Consider the following 19,702-nt stretch of genomic DNA (forward strand, 5'->3'; position numbering starts at 1 on the left):
TAGTCCTATCATGTAATCAATATATTGATTTATATTATGAATTAGTGTCTATGTATTTTAACTAGAAACTACAATATTGTTTGAGCCGTAGAGGCCATGGTTTTTAAGTTTCTATACTTTTATATTTATTTTTCTTGAGTAGTTGTACAAGGACTAGTAATTTAGCATGATAGTCTTACTTTACCGTAAGTGGTACCCTATGTTATACAATGTGACTAAAGTTTGAATGAGTAATTAGAATATCCATTGACTTAGTGCTAGCAAGGCACGTGATTTTTCCAAATCCACTATGTTAGTGTATTTTTCCTATTCATCTTTCTTCATAAAGAGGTGGAAATGCGAGATAAAGCATGAGATAAGTGTATATTAATCTATATGACTTTGTTATGAGAAAAGTAAAGGCAAGTTATGTACTACTCATAGCTAGAAGTCTAGAATTTAATTTTTCTTGCGATCTGAATGCTTGTAATGGTAAATCTACAGCAAAAAGTCAGTGACCAGCTAATGATTTCTGCCTGGGTTTATGTAAAAGGAGAATAGGTGATCTAAAGGGAACCACCTTCTTCATTTGTTAGACCTCAAATTACCCCTGCTAATCAATCTCACTAGCAAATTTCTGTCTCTATAAGCAAGTTTGATATGAAGATTTCGTAAGTACTCTCCTATTTTCTTCCCCTCTTTATTCTTTGCTTATTTCTTCAATCTCCTCATTTTATTTGTGATTCTTTATTGATAAACTGTTACTATTTGATTTTATTTGAATTTCATGTTTTTATCTATATTTTGATATTTATCTTGCAATCTTGTCGCATATCATTAGTGTTGTTAAACCTATTTATTTGTCAATTTGGTTTATGTTTTGGTTTAATTTTGTATGAATCTTTTCGGTAATTGTTTACTAATTTTAAAATTCATATCTTAAATAAGGAGTACGTTAAGATACATGTAGGTTTTTAGGGGAATTATCAGTTTCAATTTTCTAGATACACCTCATTTATATAAAAAGAGACCTGGAATTGGTAAATTAACCAAGCTAAAATTTCTAGTAAAAACTTTGGAACTAATTTTTGTTCATGTGAAATACAATTTTAACTAATTGATCATAAAAAGCAATTGAGAATTTGAATTAACTTGTCACTGCAATCGCCAATAAGCCTGCCCAAGTATTAGTATGGTTTTCACTCTTCTTCTTCTTCTTCTTTTTTTTTTAATTTTTTTATTATTGTATTCTACCAGTAATAAGCAATCTTTAACCAATAACTCTGACATATGATACAATTAAGCCAATTAGTACTAGGACCAACAGTTATAGGGATAAATATTCAGAATGAAAAAGTTTAAATTATTCTACAGTAATATGTGAGACTAAATCCTAATCAAAACATCAAATTACAGATTATTAAGGATGAAATTACTAAAGGTTATTATTGTTAGCTTGTTGTACATTTTTTCTCATAGTATTTATGTTATATTGGCTCCTTTTCCTTTTATTGTTTGATTTTCATGATAATTCAATGGCTCACTATCTATCTCTCGATGTGGTAGGACCTACATCGTTTGCTCTTGTAATTGAGATGGCCATGACAATTGTTGAGGAGAGTGGAGGACAATACCATGTTTTACTCATTATTGCAGATGGGCAGGTATTTGTTTTCTTTTAATTTGAAGTGTGGGTTGATCAATTTCTTTGAGCTTCTATTCTTTGCACTATAAGATCTGTATGAATTGGCTGAAATGTTATGTTGACAAATGAACTTGCATTGCTCTTGGTATATGGTACTCCATTTATCTGTTATAGATTTATAGGGTCGTAATACAATATAACCTAACATGATCAAGATAGATTTGGAAGGTTTTACATTATAGGCTTCTGTATACATTTTTTGCGTTCACTTGTTATGCCTAATTAGGTTTCTTTGTTTAACTTTAGTGTATATTTGATTGGTTTTTAATTTTATTTTTTTTCTTATTGTGCAGATTGATTGAAGACTAAAATACTCGTAAATCTTCAAGCAATTAGTAGAAGATAGAGAGAAACTTGATTTCATTAGTTTATTTCCTTGGAGCTGTTGTGTAGTTTTGTTCTTTTTTGTATAGTAATAGTATAATGGAGTACTATTAAGTTTTGATTTATTGGTTTTATCTTGTATTTGACTTCACCTTACCAATTAAAGATTGAATTTAGTTTTATTGATAATGAATGTAGCTTGTTGTGAACATGTGAAGTACTTTGTATCATTTTGTGATTTTTGTAATAATAAAATTAAATTAAAAATAATAATAAAAATAATAATGTAACCCATTAATTAATAAGGTGTTACATTAGTGTGCAAAAAGTGATACATAAAGTGTTATTATGTGTCAAAATATGATAGAAAATGTTACCTAATAACTAAGAAGGTGTTACATAAGTTTGCAAAAGTGATACACAAAGTCAGATAAAGTGTTACTATATGAATGAAAATGATACTAAAGATAAGTAAGTGTTACATAAGAAATAAAAAGTAACACTTTTAAAATGATACTAATAATATAAAAAAGTGTTACATATGAGGGTTTATAATAACACTTTTAAAAGTGTTACTATACGTTACTTAAAGTGTTACATAAGACCAAAGGTAACATGGGCGGATGTATCACCCACTAAAGTGTTACCTATTGTCTTTAATAACACTTTTACCACTTTATATAACACTTTTTGGGTGTTACTTAAGTTCAATTATGCACTAGTGACATTTGTTAATAAAGAAAGGTCACAAGTCACATGGTTTGATGCACCGGTGTCGATTATCCACCCCAAATCATGCTTACCGTGAAGCTTGGGTTTAATTGAATTCAAATGATGGAGGAGTTGTTGTATTTGGGCTGACGTAACCCCCACAAAGGTTGCCCCGTCTGAGGCAGTTGCAGCCGCTTGCGAGGACTGAGTGAGCTGCTGCCCGCCAGTCTTGTTTTCTTGGGCAGGAGGTGCTCCGCCCCTACCCCTTCCACCTGTCCTTCCTCCTCCAAGTCCAGACGAGGCACCATCGCGACTTGGTCCACGCCCCCACAAGGGCGATCACCCCACCAATCGAGAAATCCATGAATCTGGAAGCATCCCGATTCGTCATGCCCTTCTCTGTTGCAATGTGTGCAAAATTTGTCATTATTTTTTGAGCGAGATTCGCCTCCCTGTAGTTTGAAGGCTACAACATAATTTCGTTCCTCGGAGAGAGGTGTCACATCGCCCCCACGCAGACGTTCAGGCTAAATAGCCTGCTGGTAAGCCTTGTCCACTGTTGTCAGGGGATCTTGGGCTAGCAATTGAGCCCTAAGTGCCGTATAAGGAGTATCCATGCCCATCAGAAAGTGGAGAATAAAGTCTGCCTCTCTCAATTTCTTCACCTTCTGCACTATATTACAAGTGGAGTTGCCACAACTACACTCAGGAACCGATACATATGTGGTGAGTTCATCCCAAATTTTTGATATTTTGCCAAAATAAATAGAGATAAGTTCTATTTTTTCCTTGCTTGCAATCAGCAAGATCTGTCTTCAATTGACAAACCCAAGTTCCGCTTACAACGCAAAACCGTCTTCGGAGATTATCCCACATAAGCTTCGCATCATCATAGTCACCAAGGGTAGACCGTATAATCGAATCCAAGGCGTTTGACAACCATGAAACCAACATAGAGTGAACGGAAACCCAATCCTCAAGCTTCTCAGAGTCACTCGGTTTTGCAACCGTACCATCAATGAAACCCAATTTCCTCTTTGCCTTCAAAGCTGTCCTCACAGCCCAAGCCCATTCATCATAGTTATCTCCCCTTAGTTGAATAGGAGTGATAACGTTACCCGGCTCATCGCTTGAACCTAGGTGAAAAGTCAAGTCGACCTTCGATTTGCCTCCGTCTCCACCAGTCATTGTTTAAACCGGAAGTGATAACACAAAGCTTAAAAAAATTGAATTTTTTTTAAATCTCACCAACACACATCAAGAAACAATGTCTATGGAAAACAATGTTTAAGAATTAATTTTTGGATCTCACAAGGCTCTTGATACCATGCTAAAATATAATGAATAATGTTCTCTGTAATTCTCATTCAACATAAGCGGCCATATACAATATATATAGAGTAGGATACTTGGAGGGCAAGGCCAAATAACCTATAAATAATCACAAGATAATATTCACAATATTTCACAATATATATCTTTCCTAATAATTATAGACCTTAGTCATTGGCATGTTGGTAGGGAGATGATAATCATGAGTTAATAATGAGGTACAACCTTTATTTATTTAGTTTTCTATGGTCCCCTACAGTAGGAATTGACCCGTATGTGGTCTGGTTTAAGGTGTTTTTCTGGTTATTGAGAGTATTCAAGTTTTTATACTTGTTGGCTTGTTATTCGAATTACCTATGTCCAAGGCTAGGTATAGAACAAAGAGCATGACACACTGTAGACACCCATTTGTGTCTCCCCAAAAAACAAACCCAGTGATGAGTACCTTTCACGTCAAATCATAATTGAATGAAGTGAAAGTGTGGAAAGTCTAGTGTTGCGGTTAGTTTTTAATTCTTTTCTTTCTCTCTGTTTTTAAAAACCTATTTTAAGAAAACAGCCAATCCAGTTTGGTTTGGTCCATGGAAAGGGTCCAATAATAGTGTAGTTGGCTCGAGTTCGAGAAAAGATTTCCAACGATATATTATAAGCCCAATTTTGATGAATAATAAGGAAGTTATGGCCAAATTACTAAATTGGGCCCAGTTTGATATTTATATGCGGCCCAATGATCTAGAGGAGGGCCTATTATTGATTTATCATTCCTAATGCGATTAGGATTGATTATAGTTTTCTAGAATCTTCTAGAAGGTTCTTTTGAATCCTAATGTGATTAGCATTGATAAATTGACTTTTAAGAGTTTTAATTAGAATAAAAGAAGTATTTTTAAGGAAAATACAGTTTTACCCTCTCGTACGCTTAAATTTTATCAAAAATAAGAAAACGCGTGGAAAACTGTTCGTAGCGCTGTACGACAAGTCTGTCGCCTGGCGACAGACCTGGTGTCTGGCGACAGGCGCGTGTTTGGCGACAGCGTCGTGTTTTATTCTTTTCGAAACTCTTATTCGTTTTTTATCTTATCCGGCTGATTTTATTTATAAAAAGCCTCCTAAAACCTCCGTTTTCAATCATCAATTGTAATCAATTCTTCTCATCTCTCTTATCATCAACTCTCATCAAGAATTTCTTGATTCTCTCTCTCTTTCTAAACCAACTTTTTACAAACATAATTCCTCTCACATTAAATCTAGAAACATCTAGCATAATTCGAAGTTGCCTTTGCCCTAGACGTGAAAGGTTTGATAAGTCTGAGGGTTTGGTCCCAAATCTCTATTTCAATTATTTAATTTAATTCTTTGGTTTTATATTTTCCTTGAAGTTACTAATGTGTGTATTTTGTTATGAGAAAAAGGTACGAGGCATCCAAGTAAGTGCTTTAATTGTTTAATTGATATTATGATATAGAAATCATGTTTAAGTTTTTATTTTGTTTCCTAGTATCGTGTTAGGATACTTTTCTTAATATGATGTTTAGGGTAATAACTAAAATTTCTAATATCAAGTATGATTAAAAGGATGCTTCCTATTTTCTTTCCTAATATCATATTAGTATCATGTTAGGGCTTAAGATTTAATCTTTGATGTTTAGTGACATGCTAGGGTTTGTTATTAATCTTGTTAGTATCATGCATAGGATCTTGCTAATATTATTCTTTAACATGATTATTATGATTGTGATTATTATTTTTATAATAATTATTATTTTGGCTATTATGATGATGATAATTATTTATTATGATGATTATAATTATGTTGCTTGATACATATTTATTGTTATTGCTTGATCACACCTTTTATGCATGTTTAAAGGGAATTCGTACATGTAATCACGCTTAATAAGATAATTAATAATCTTGTTCAGGTTATTATGATTATAATTCAAGTGATCGCCAATAATAGTTTTGCTTGTGCATTAATATTCAACCAACATAGATTAAACAGGTGTAGGGTTAACCTTTTGATTGCTTGTTAGTCAGAAAGCGCACATGAATACGAGAAGAATAAAGTAGAGACCTATTATTAGGGCAGGTTCTTTCTCTTTTAGATTGGATTTGTACCTTCATCCTCGAACTTCCAGTCATGGTTCCAGACCTATTGGAGTTAACGATCTCCTCGATCGTTAAGGGGTGTAACCTTCACCCTGTGAACGGTTTACAAGTTCCTAAAACTTGTTGGCGACTCTTTTGCTCTAGCTTCCTTCCCTTTGGACGCCACCATGCTTAAGTGTATGATCACAGTGGGGTTCAAGTTTGGAGTAATGCATGAAATATTCCCCTGCAGTTTTTGGCGACTCCACTGGGAAGGATTTATATTTTAATTCCTGAAATTTATTTCGGCAATGATTTAGAATGAGTGGATGAGACTCGAAAAGTTCTAAGTATTTCATGTGCGTAATTTTGATTAACATTATTGTCATATGCATAAAAAAAGATCTCATTGGAAAGACCATCCGTAATGAGTTAAAACATAGGATTTTTACACGAAGGAGATTTGAGGAATATATTTCACAACTAGGATTGAAATAATGCTATTGTAGACACCTAAAAATGTCTCCCCAAAACCAAACTCGGTGATGAACAACCTTTCATCGCCATTATTGGTTGGGTTGAGTATTTAATCTTTGGAGTGCTTAAATCCATATTCAATCCTAATACATTTCATAAACCAACCCAATTCCTATCCCATTTCCCCAAACCATAACTTATTTTCCTCTTTTCGTGCCTTAAAACTAAAAATAATTCATTTTGTGTCCTTTAAAATCAATCATTTCGTGTCCTTTTTATAAAAACGTTTAGTCCAGTTTATTTTGATCCATAATCTGGGTCCAATGATTTAATATTTGGATGGGGCTTGAAAATATATTTCCAACGATATATTATAAGCCCAAATCCGAGTTATAATGAATAAGTTATGACAAAAATACTAAACTGAGTCCAAACCGAACCTAAGCCCACCTTACCTACGACCCAATGATCATGTGGAGGGTCCAAATTATTTAATACCATTCCTAAACCAATTAGGATTAATTAGAAACTTCTATAAGTTTCTAAAAGATCTTAATTATCCTTTTTGAAAAGATAAGATTAAAGAGTTTGAAATTGAATAAAACTTTTCTTTTTGAAACTCCTAATTCTATTCGAATTGAAAGACGTTCAAAGATAGACAGATAATATTTTAGTGCCTCATAGTTTTTATCCAAATATTTAATAGTTGGATAGACCTTGAAATTATCTTTCCAATGATATATTATAATATCAATTCCGAGCTATAACGGAAAAGATATGAATGAAATATTAAACTCTATCCAAAACTAACATCGTCCCACTATTTCGTCCATATTTTTTATTCTACAAAATATTTTAATCTAATTTTAATTGGGATAGAAAGTATATTTCAAGAGATTTCCAACGATATCTTATTTATCTTATTCCAATTTCTGGATCAAAAGATATGATAAAACAAAAATCGCAAAAACAGCAGTCTATCGAGTTTTATTCAGATTTAATTCGGATCTTATGTTAATTCTTCGACCCTTCTTTTTTCTCTATAAATAGAGGTAATATCTCCCCTTTTTCAATCATCAACAAGCTTTATCATCAAATCATTCTCTCTTCCTCTCTTTTACACCAAAAATCATTCTCTTCTATCTCTCTCCCATATTCTAAGCCTTAAACATATATTCCTAACTACATTATTACTTCCCTTGAGCACTCCAAGGAGTCTATACTTAACCCGAGGTTCCGTCCTTAAACCAAGGCGTGAAAGGTATAAATAACTGAGGGTTTGGACCAAATCAACTCTACTTTTTAATTTAATTTTCATTTGATTTATATATTTTATTGAAGTTACTAACAATTCATTCATGATGTAGCAATTTTAAGGAACGCACGGAATGTGAGTAATTAATTAATTTAATTACTTATTTTATTTTAATATTGCTAGTATCATGATTAGGGTTATTATTATTATTTGATTTGACTAACGTTATTATTGTTAACTTGCTTCCAATATTAATGTTTATTCTATTATTGTTATGATCACCATATTGCATGTTTAAAGGGAATATGTAATTGAAAATCACGCCTAATAAGATAATTTGGACAACCGGTTTAGGTTCCTTTTTAATCTTGTTGTTAATTAAAGTGATCACAAATTTTATAGAATTATGTGTTGCGTTAATATTTAACCAATTTAGCCTAATAATAATTTGGAGCAAATTGAATATTTTGTTTGTATGCCTTTGAGATCGCAGGAATCACTTTTCAGTATAAGAATCTAGTAGAGGCCAATACGGGCGAATGTGACTCCATGAATCACTTCGTACCATCATCCCCAATCCTCCTTTTGCGGTTCCAAACCATATGGAGTTAGTAATCTCATGGATTATGAATGGGGTTTAACCTTCACGGGTCAATCGTTGTTGCCTTTCGTTGTCCCTTTATTCGTGGTTGCCTTTTATGATCCGTGAACGGTTTACAAGTTCCTTAAAAACTTGTTGGTGGCTCCCTACTTTCCTTGTCCCTAATCATTGTCCCTAATCGTATTATGTCAATTCCCACTTCCTATGAGTGCCAAGCATATTCACAACATGCTTTAACGTAGGCGCACATCGAACGACGCCTACAATTTAGCGACTCCACTGGGAAGATTCTTGGTTATTTATCAATTTGAGTGATCGGTATTTAATTAAGATGAGTGGATGAGACTTGAAAGATTCTTGAATTGTATTCCTGGTATTTAATTGACATTGTCACATATGCATATGCTTTTTAGGTTACCTATTTTGCCACAATAGTACGTGTTCCACGTATGTGGCTAGCCCGGGGGATTTAAGCTCTATCAACCCGAAAACGCTCATGGCTATAAGGGTTCATCCAAGTTTTTAAATCCACTCAAACCATGGAGTCGAGTTTGATTTCATCACGAACTCGCAGAGCCGCCCATTAGCATACACCCTCAAGGGAGGCTGCCTTGCTGAGGCATGTAGGAACTGGCGTCCTGAAAGCTGCTGAGGCATGTAGGAACTGGCGTCCAAAAAACAGAGTCTGTCGCCGATGATATGACTCTGTCGCCAGGCGATAGATCCATATTGTGGCGACGGCCTCTGTTCGCTGGCGCCAAGTTCTTCCAATACCGAGCCAGAAATATGCGTTCTAATTTTGGCCAGTTTTTAGCACTATTTGCTCGATTCTACTTCCTGATTGAGTTTTTCTCACTTTTCTAAAACCCATATGTGTTCTACGTATGGACATAACCCTCTGGGAATTCATGCTCCATCTACCTGATTGAACGCTCTGTGCAACAAAGGGTACATCCGAGAATGTTGAATTCACCAAACCATGGAAGCGAGTTTTTTTTTAACTCGCGGTGTCCCATCAACTCGAGTCAACCCTTCAAAAGGTAAGGCTTCTGCGCGGTGCATCTGGATAAGTAACCATGGACCCTCTTTGACTAACCCATATCCCGAACTTTAGAGAACTAGAACCATGGTTAGGTTGCAAACTCATGGCATCATATTGTGCCTACTTGCCTAATTGTGCATTATTTGTTGTGCATACTCTATGTGTTTTTCCTAACCGTTTGTTTGACTTGTGTTTAAGCCCTAAATAAACTGATTAATGACTAAAAAGACTTTGCCTAATTAATTAATTAATTAATTGATTGGAGTAATTAAGGTCTAATAATTTAATCAGAATTGACTTAGTACGACTTTAGGCATGTCCCGTAGAGTAAAAATTCTGAAAGCAGTCCCAGATTAATGCTCTAGTAATGGCGCCACGATTTGGGCTGCAGCGCCACACGCTACTGTGCAACGCCGACAGGCTCTGCACTGCAGAGTGCGGCGACAGTCCTGTTGCTTTGGCGATAGTTCAACATTTTGCTCGAGTCATCACGACGAGTCTAATTAAACACTGTGCTAATTAGTTCAATTATTTTGTTAATAACAATACCTTTGTTAAGTCCTTATTTGAGTCTAGCCACATAGTCTTACACAAGAGTCTTATCATGTCACCTACACTTACTAGTCTTAGCACACACTTTGTGTTTATGTCACCATAACCATGTCTTAGGTTCATGCATGAGTCGGTTTTTTTCCGTCATTTGAGTTGGGGTCCACTTCATTCCTAAATTCTTCTATATATCCCCATCTACATGATTCTTCCATATCATAACCTTCATTCTTCCAACCTCCTTCCATCTATTGCATGTTGAATAGAGTTTAAGTCAAATAATTAACAGTGAATATCCCTAATTTCCCTTTTCACAGTACTTGGTCAAGAATAGAAGGGAGATTAATCAAAGACAACACCTTTATTCAAGTACAAATTTTTGATAAACCGGTTGGTCGAAAAAGAAAAGCTAAGAAGATAATGGCAAGTCAAGAAGAAGTCAATGAGCTTAAGAAGCAAATGGCTAGTGTTACTTAGGTGTTGAAGGATTTAACCCTCCAAATCAATGACCCTGTGAAGCAACAACAAATGGAGCTCATGCAAGAGAGATTGAGCAAGATATCCAATGACTATAAATTCCAGGGCATTAGCTCGCAAGGGGTCTCGATGGACAAGGAGCTTCTTCCGCAAAAGTTCAATGCCACTGACATCCCTAAGTTCAAGGCAACAAATAATCCTTATTTTCACTTAAGAGCCTTTGAAACTATAATGAGTATTAAGGGTATTGATAGAAAAGTATTTCATTCTCTATTTTCTGTATCTCTCGAAACCGTTTGTCAATAATGGTTCTTTTCTCTCGATAAAGAGAAAACTTTTACTTGGGATGCTATTGTAAACGCTTTCATGGATAGATATAAGTGTAATATCCAAGTCGACACCAATTATAGACAACTTGAGATGCTAAGACAAAAAGAGAGTGAAGGCTTTACTTCTTTCTTCAATAAGTGGAGGGAAACTTCCGCTAAGATGATTAAAGTGTGTAGACACTAAATTTTGATCTTACCTTTGTAATTATCATTATTAATTATCTTTTATTATTATAGTTATCGTTTTCTTTGCAAATACTTATTATTATTTTGCTAATTAATTTTATAAACTTAATGACGCTCGTTTTATTATTTAAAACAAAGAAAACGAGTAATAATAATGATTTTTATTCATAATTCCCAAAATACTTGTTACAATTTGTACTTCTAAACTACTAAATTACAAAATATTGAAGTACAACTGACACTACATGCATTTCTACCATGCTCCACCAAAGTAATTTCCAGGTTTTTACTTATGGATTAACAAGTAAATTAATACAACCATTAGGAGGACCACTAGCCCCACAATGTACATGAATTACACCCTTATCATCCTCATGTCTTCCTCAAAGGTGAAGACAGACTGATCTTCCTGGTTTTCTTGAAACATGGTGTTTGAGTTTAATCGTGGTTTTTGTTTGATTTTTTCGGGTAAGGAGGAAGATGGAAGAAGATAAGAATTAAGTGGTGAGTGGAGATTTTGGATAAGGGTAATTTCTTTTTATAGTAAAAAGTAAGTATTTTAGACCGTATTTTTTATACGTATATGTATAATAATCGTATAGTATAAAGTACAATATTTTTTGTCTTGCCAGGGGAATGTGTCATTTTCCTTATAAACAAGCATTGTTTAACCCTTTAGAGTATAGTAAGTATATTAATATGTTCACTTAGACTGTTAGAGTGCTTTTTTATTTTATCTAGTGATTTTTTTTTGTTTTTTTTTTTTGTGATTTGTGCACTACTCTATTATATGACCAGTTTACCTAAGTTATAAAGTCCACTACTCTAAGGACTCATGTCCAACCAATGTAGGGAAATGACAAACATTCCCACATCTAAATAGGTACTACATGTTGTAGTCATAAAGGGACCTCCTTGAATGAATACTTTTTACCATTATGAGTTGTGGGCTAAGATAATACTACCTTTTTATTTTTTTTTTATTTTCCCTCAATTTATATTGGATCCGATTAATTTCAATTCGGGTCAATTGTACCAACATTTATCTAGCATGATAGATATATAGACGTGAGAGATTTGCGGGACAGTGGGAACTTGATGGTTATAATGTTACCCGTACAGAAATAATACAGTCTGTATTTCGGTAAGTACAGACAGTGGAGCATTTATCTTGATTTTGGTTATGTTTTATTGTATTGGCAGCGTATATTTCGGATCACCATACCAATGCATGGCTTTAACCACGACATGATATAAATGAGTGGAGACATGCATGTTATGGAACTTACATTGATTTGTCTTTTTCTTCCTTTTCAATCATTTTTTTTTCTCTTTTTCCTTTTTTTTTCTCATCTTATATATTTTTGTATAACTTGCTTATTTCAGTCTAGTTTGTGTGTTCCTTTGTCAATTTTTGATGTACAATTGTCAATAGTGAATTAACGTTACTTTTTTTTATCCCCCGCGGTTGATATTGTATCCAATAAATTTCAATTTGGACGACCAATTGTATCAATATTTATCTGACGCTAATTAGGACAGCTGGATTGCATACGCGTCATATATTGCATTTCACTATTCAAAACACTATTTGACACTATGCAAACACTATTTGACACTATTCCAAATAGTAATTTCCGTTATGATAATTCACTTTGCCGACATGAATTTGGTCCTCTGTTTTATTTGTTTTCTTGTTGTTTTGATCCAGTTTTGTATCTTTTGTTTTGTTTTTTTTTTTTTACGACTATGATAAATATAAATTTTTATTTTAGTAGAATAAAGCGAGATAAGGTTTCACCTTTTTTTTAAAGGTCATTCGTTCAAGGGAATATATTTTACTCTTGACTACCTTAAATTTATGTCGTATGACTTAATATTGTATGATGTATTTTCACGTTGACCATGTCAATCTTATGATTTTATATGATTTACTTTACTTTGCACTTTTAGTAAGGGTTATTATTTGAAATGCTCGAATTTATAAGGATTTGTCGTATGTTTAGATGTTCTTGGGTAAATTTATATGTACTATCTAATAAGGGCATGGGTTATTTTCCTTTTTACTTTTTTTACTTACTCTGAAATATTTTGTCCAACCCTATTAGTATTATAACCTAAGGTCTTTGTGTATCTTTTAGAGCTGACATCTCAGAGCTGATTTTTATTGTATAAGTGTTGTTTTAACACCTTGATGAGTATAATAGTCACTAATTAAATTTAGGCACCCTGTTATCGTATACCATGTGAGTATTATTTTTGAGTTATGATATGGCTTGGTCATATATTTTCTTTTTTTATATACCATAGAACCTTTTTATTATGTGAATATTAGAGTTGATTTTATTACGGTTTTCTTTATTTTATACATTTAAGTGTTGAAATATAGATTAAGAAAGTTTGTTACATATAAAACGAAAGGATTTAATATCAAGATTCTCATTATTACCAAAATCTTAATATTTACCAAAATAATCCTTGAATTTTAATTTATTTTTCTTTTTTTTTATTTACAAATTAACCCCTTTATTTTCCTATAAATACCCCCCTAATAATTCTAAAGGTTTAGGACACCAAAAATTCTTACAAATTCTCTCTCTAAAATTCTCTCTTAAAGATTTTCTCCTCTAATATTTGCTTTAGCTAAAATCTCCCTAATTTAGCTTTATTATTAAATTATTAGCTTATTAAGAGCATCTTATAATTAAGTTAATATTGTTATTTTTATTTAAGTATTGTTATCATCTTTAATTCCTATAAAAAAAAAACAAAAATATTTCAAGTTCAAGCATTATTTTTCTTTATTATCCTTGTTAAAAAAAATATATTAGTTTAATTGCTTAAGTATTCCTAGTCTATATTAAAAACAAAAAAAAGGGGTTTGTTTCTCAAGATTTGGCTTTATTTTTCAAGTTTATTTTCTCTAATAAAAAAAAATAAAAATAAATTTCTTTAGCTTTATTTTTGCATTAATTTCCTTTAATATCTCATTACAAAAAAAAAACACTTAGTCTCTTTTATTGTACTTTGATTAAGGAGTTGTAGGGAATATTTCAAGCATTACCCCTAGCTTGAACCCCACTGTGATCATATACTAAAGTACGGTGGCTTCCAAAGGGAAAGAAGATAGAGCAAAAGAGTCGCCAACAAGTTTTAGGAACTTGTAAGTCGTTCACGAGGTGAAGGTTACACCCCTTAACGATCCAAGAGATCGTCAACTCCAATAGGTCTTGAACCATGACTGGTAGTTCGGGGATGAAGGTACAAATCCAACCTAAAAGAGATTGAACCTGCCCTAATAATAGACCTCTACTTTATTATGATCGTATTCATGTGCGCTTTCTAACTAACATGCAATCAATAGGATTAACCCTAAACCTGTTTATCTATGTTGGTTGAATATTAATGCACAAACAAAACTATTATTGGCGATCACTTGAATTATAATCATAATTAACCCTAAACAATATTATTAATTATCTTATTAAGCGTGATTACAAGTACAAATTCCCTTTAAACATGCATAAAAGGCGTGATCAAGCAATAATAATACATATAATCAAGCAACATAATAATTACAATAATTATAAAAATAATCATAATATTCATGTTAAAGCATAATAATAGCAAGATCCTAGGCATGATACTAACAAGATTAATAACAAACTCTATCATGTCACTAAATAATAAAAATCAAAGTTTTAACCCTAACATTATACTAACAATCATAAATATTAGGAAGAACATAAAAGACATCATACTTTTAATCATACTTGATATTAAAGTTACCCTAGACATGATATTAGGAAGATCAAAACGCCCTAATATAACATTAGGAATCATAACAACAACCTAAGCATGATTTCTACATAATAACATCAATAAAAACCATTAAAGCACTTACTTGGATGCCTCGTACCTCTTTCTAATAACAAAATACACACGTTAGTAACTTCAAGGAAAATAATTAAAAACAATTAAATTAAATAGTTGAAAGAGAGATTTGGGACCAAACCCTAGAAATATCAAACCTTTCACGTCTAGGGCGAAGGCAACTTCGAATATGGCTAGGTGTATCTAGTGCTAATGTATGCAGAATTTTGTATTTTGAGAAAAGGCTAGTTTAGAAAAGAGAGAGAGAGTAATCAAGAATTTCTTGATGAGAGTTGGTGAATGAAAACGGAGTTTTTAGAAGGCTATTTATAGAGAAAATCAGCCAAAAAGATAGAAAATCGAAACAGAGTTCTGACGCGCAAAACGAGGTTAGCGCCAGGCACCAGGCTTAGCGTCAAGCGCTATTGCTGGCGTTTGGCGCTAACTTAGTTATTGACGCGTTTTCTAAAATCAGATAGAAATTTCCGTACAGGAGGATAAAATCATATTTTCCTCAAAAACATTCTTTTATTCTGATTAAAACTCTAAAAAGTCAACAAAAGTCAATTTATCAATGCTAATTGAATTAGGAATGAAAAGAACCTTCTAGAAGAATCTAGAAGACTAAAACCATTCCTAATTGCATTAGGAATGATAAATCCATATTAGGCCCTCCTCTAGATCATTGGGCCGCATATAAGGCTCAAACCAGACCCAGTTCAGTAATTTGGCCATAACTTCCTCAATATTCATCGGAATTGGGCTTATAATATATCGTTGGAAAGCTCTTTTCAAGCCCTATCCAACTACACTACTATTGGACCCATATCATGGACCAACCAAACTGGATTGGCTGATTTCTTAAAATAGGTTTTCAAAAACAGAGAGAAGAGAAAAGAAATTAAAACTATCCGCAACACTAGACTTTCCACACTTTCACTTCATTCGATTATGATTTGACGTGAAAGATACTCATCACCGGGTTTGGTTTTGGGGAGACACAAATGGGTGTCTACAGGAGTGATCATCTTTTCATCCTTGATAAGTAAGAAGGGTTATCCAAAAAATTGCTACATCTAGTTCGAGGTATTATCTTTATTCCTTTCTTAATTTCCTTAATTATTATTATTATGCTAACTAATGTGTTTGTTTTCATATGATGTTACCAATAGGGGTAATGACGATATTAGGTGCTAAATTAGCCCTAAATCTTTCATTACTCCACATTAGAAAGCCAAGCCTATTGGTGATGTGATAGGTTACAAAGTGGGGGGTTAATTGCATTTTGCATTGTATCTCTTTATAATGCATTTTAAATATGAAAGGTTAATTCATTCACGTGACTGCCTAATATATATTTTAAAGAATGATTTATTTCTTAAAGTGAGCTTAAAGACCTAAGGAATTAAGAGTTTAAGCAAAGGTTGTTCAAGAGTAAAGGATAATTTACCACGTCCCTAAGATGGCATGTGAAGTAACCCTTACGACCAGAATCAGTTCCATTTATTTAGCTCAACTGATATAACTTTTCAAAAGCTTTCCAATCATATCTCACAATAATTTTTTCGATTTTTCTATGATTTTTAATGGTTTTTTTAGTTCAAGCTATCAAAGAGATGAAATATGCACATTTTCCTCTTAATTGCTTTTTAAAATTGTATTAATTTCTTTTTAAGAAACTAATGGTGGTATGGAACCTATATTACACTATATTATATAAATACTCCTTAACTTATGAAGTTTTAATTAAAATGTCTTTAATCTTATTTTAAAACTGATTTTAGAAATAACAGTTTTAACAAGCCTTAATTCTAAGTGTTTTTAAGAAACTTTAATCTTATTTTAAAGAAGACTTCAGAAATAAGAGCCTTTAATTCTAAATGTCGTTGTTTTAAAAATCTTTAATCTTATTGAATGATGTCTTAAGGACTTTAATTTTATTTCAAGATGACTTCAGAAATAAAAGTTTTAGCAAACATTGTTTCTTTTATAATTTCGTGAACCTTTTTATTTCAAACCCTTTTGCGACACAAGAATGAATCATAACTTTGCTTGTTTGTTTTTGATAAGTAATGATAGCTAATATGAGGTTATGGCCTGATTTCCAAACATGAGGTTAAGATTAATTATTTAGTTGTATAAGGTTGTAACAATTATCCATCTCCACAAAAATAAACTAATATCCCATCATAATTACCCGATGGATTAATTGACAATCGGATATGATTAAATAGTTTATTGTTCCCTTTTATTTGGAAGTAAGGCCTTGACAGGTGTCGTGTTTTTTTTGGTCAATTCCATTAAGCCTAAACACATAACCCTTAAAACCTTACAAAAATTACCCTTGAGTGATTTTTAAACCCAAAGTGAGATTATATAGTGAACCCTTACAATTTCACTCCAAAAAATACCTTGACCCACTTAAAAGTCGTCAATCGGGACACATTTGTTGAATTGTCTTGTTCAAAAGACATTTTTGGTAATCGCTAATCGGGGTGATTTTCCTCAACCAAGGTGGTTCATTTTACTTTTATGAGTGAATCCGTCAAAGATCACTAAAATCCCACTTACAAAAATCACATTTATGTCAACAACCCAAATTAAAAACTTAATGGAATTGGAAAATTAAAATTTGGTATTTGTCCAAACTACAAAGGTTTTGATCCGTGAGTAAATTCAAAATCTCATTATGATCGGTACGTAGTGCAACTTTGGTGCTCAAACCTACCTTATATTAATTATTATTTTTTTATGTGGTTAATATGTCTTAAAACTTGATTTTTAACAACGCAATAGTAACATCCCGTTCCTTAGAACGGAAGGGAAGACAAGTTCTAGACGTTCGATTCTCTTAACCTAAACCCCGAACCCTGTGCCTTTCTTTTTATGGAGTTAGCAGTTGATTTTTTTTTAAGATTTATTTCTTAAAATTGATTGTTTTTTTAAATCCGTCCTTATTCGGATAAAAATAAGGTGGCGACTCTAAGTTTTGTTTATAAGTCTTATCAGACACTTAAGTGGAACCTTTTATAGACTAATTTCTGTCCACTAAAAACCAGGTACCACAAAATGCCCTCCGAAAAAGAATCTGTGAGGATGTTCATAAAAAATTTACAAGAAAAGTATTCGAAGCATTTAAAATATCAACACAACTTGAATACTTTCAAAGCCGTTTATGACATCGGAATTGAAATCGAAGATGACCTCGCAAAGAAAAAAGCTACTAATAATAGTAACCACAGTGGCTGGAAAGGAAAGAAGAACGACAATCCTTCTTCTTCCAAAAGCGCCCACTCTAGTAATAATGTTAGTACCTTTGACCATAATGGTGTCTTAGCTATGGATAATCAAGGATATAAAAAGAAACCCAGGAGAGAGTTCACACCCATTGGAATGACCTACGATGTTGCTTTCGATCGTCTCTACGATCGAGGATTAATCAAACCTATTAGCCCTACCGAGGATCTAACACCAAAAAAACGATCCTCAAGATGGGATCCCAATTCTTATTGAAAGTACCATCAAGGAAATGGTCATACTCTGATCAATGCTACAGGTTTCAAAATCTCATAAAAGCAAACAAGATCCCATTGCCTCTAGCTAGCGAGAAAACCGGGTGATGATGAAGCAAACGACAAGACAAGAGGCGAGCTTCAACGACAAGATTTCATGACCTCTTTTTCTATTTCTTTTTCATTTTTTCCTTTCCCCAATAAGTCTAGCATAGGCACCTTTCTTTTCCCTTAGATTTCTATTGTAGGATCATTCTTTCTTTTCCTTTAATAAAAATGAGCATTTATTTCTTGCATATTATCATTTCATTACATCGCATTAAAAAAAATGTCGAATTAATCACAAGGTATACCAATGATTTGAGGCACCCCTTGTAGCCACATCATATCACCTTTCAACCTTCAAATATGAAATCCTCTTTTGATAAACCACTTTGAGCCTCGTCTAATGATAGACCTTTCATTTTTCAACCCAAATCTACCTAACCTTTGGATGGGATGGTGTGTAACTTATGCAATTTTAAAAAGCTTGAGTGATTTCAAAAGATCAAAATAAATAAAAAGCAATAATAAAACTGTACAAAAGGGCAAGTTTTCCAATGTCTTTGATATGAAAACATGTCTTTGATATGAACACGTCACAGATTGCGACTCTTATCGAGTGCTCGGTACCGTGCCTGAGAAACATGAATGCCAAGTGAGTGATAGATCGCATGATCAGTTTTGCCCACACTTATAAAAATAAAATAAATGCTAAAGAAAAAAAAAGAGAGCTAAAAAAGAGTGAGAAACCTCAAGCATGAAAATACAAATATTTAAAAACAAAGTTGCACACCTTGGGGGCTTATGTAGGGTCTTGAGCCTTTTATCCCCTTATTCTTCAACCTTTAGCCTAACCACATTACAACCCTTAAAAAATACCTTTTTGAGGTATACACACACTTGTGTGAGGTTCGGCTAGAGCTACGTTCGGCCTGATTCCTAACGGATACGTAGGCAACCTCACATCGAGGTGCGGCTGTAATAAAATGCATTCACATTCACAATCACACATCATGATCATATCAAGGGATCTCCTATGTTCATCCCTATCTACTTAGAACTAGACTTGGGGGCTTGATCCTTACATCATTAGCTTACCTAGCCTAAGAGTCACCATTATTTGACTCTTCTAAAAATAATATCTTTCCATACACTTAGCCTTTGCGGCCTAACCTTAGTGTCACTTTTACACACTGCACAGATACATGACCATATACTTC

General features: G+C 33.2%; 1 protein-coding gene and 1 long non-coding RNA gene across 2 annotated transcripts; one reads left to right on the plus strand and one right to left on the minus strand.

Annotated features, from left to right (window-relative positions):
• The first annotated feature begins 286 nt into the window (after window positions 1-286).
• Window positions 287-2,190, plus strand: LOC145586462 (uncharacterized). Its single transcript, XR_014100949.1, has 3 exons — window positions 287-650; window positions 1,546-1,643; window positions 1,978-2,190. It is a non-coding gene; the product is annotated as an uncharacterized LOC145586462 (long non-coding RNA).
• A 1,056-nt stretch (window positions 2,191-3,246) lies between these two features.
• LOC145574480 (uncharacterized) lies at window positions 3,247-3,907 on the minus strand. Its single transcript, XM_081632282.1, has 2 exons — window positions 3,548-3,907; window positions 3,247-3,387 (listed from the first exon to the last, which is right to left on the minus strand). Exons 1-2 carry the CDS (start codon window positions 3,905-3,907, stop codon window positions 3,247-3,249), a joined length of 501 nt encoding a protein of 166 aa, XP_081488408.1.
• Between the last annotated feature and the right edge of the window lie 15,795 nt (window positions 3,908-19,702).

This window comes from Chenopodium album, chromosome 2, assembly GCF_948465745.1.
Source record: "Chenopodium album chromosome 2, dcCheAlbu1.1, whole genome shotgun sequence".
In the NCBI taxonomy this organism is placed as follows: Eukaryota; Viridiplantae; Streptophyta; class Magnoliopsida; order Caryophyllales; family Amaranthaceae; genus Chenopodium; species Chenopodium album.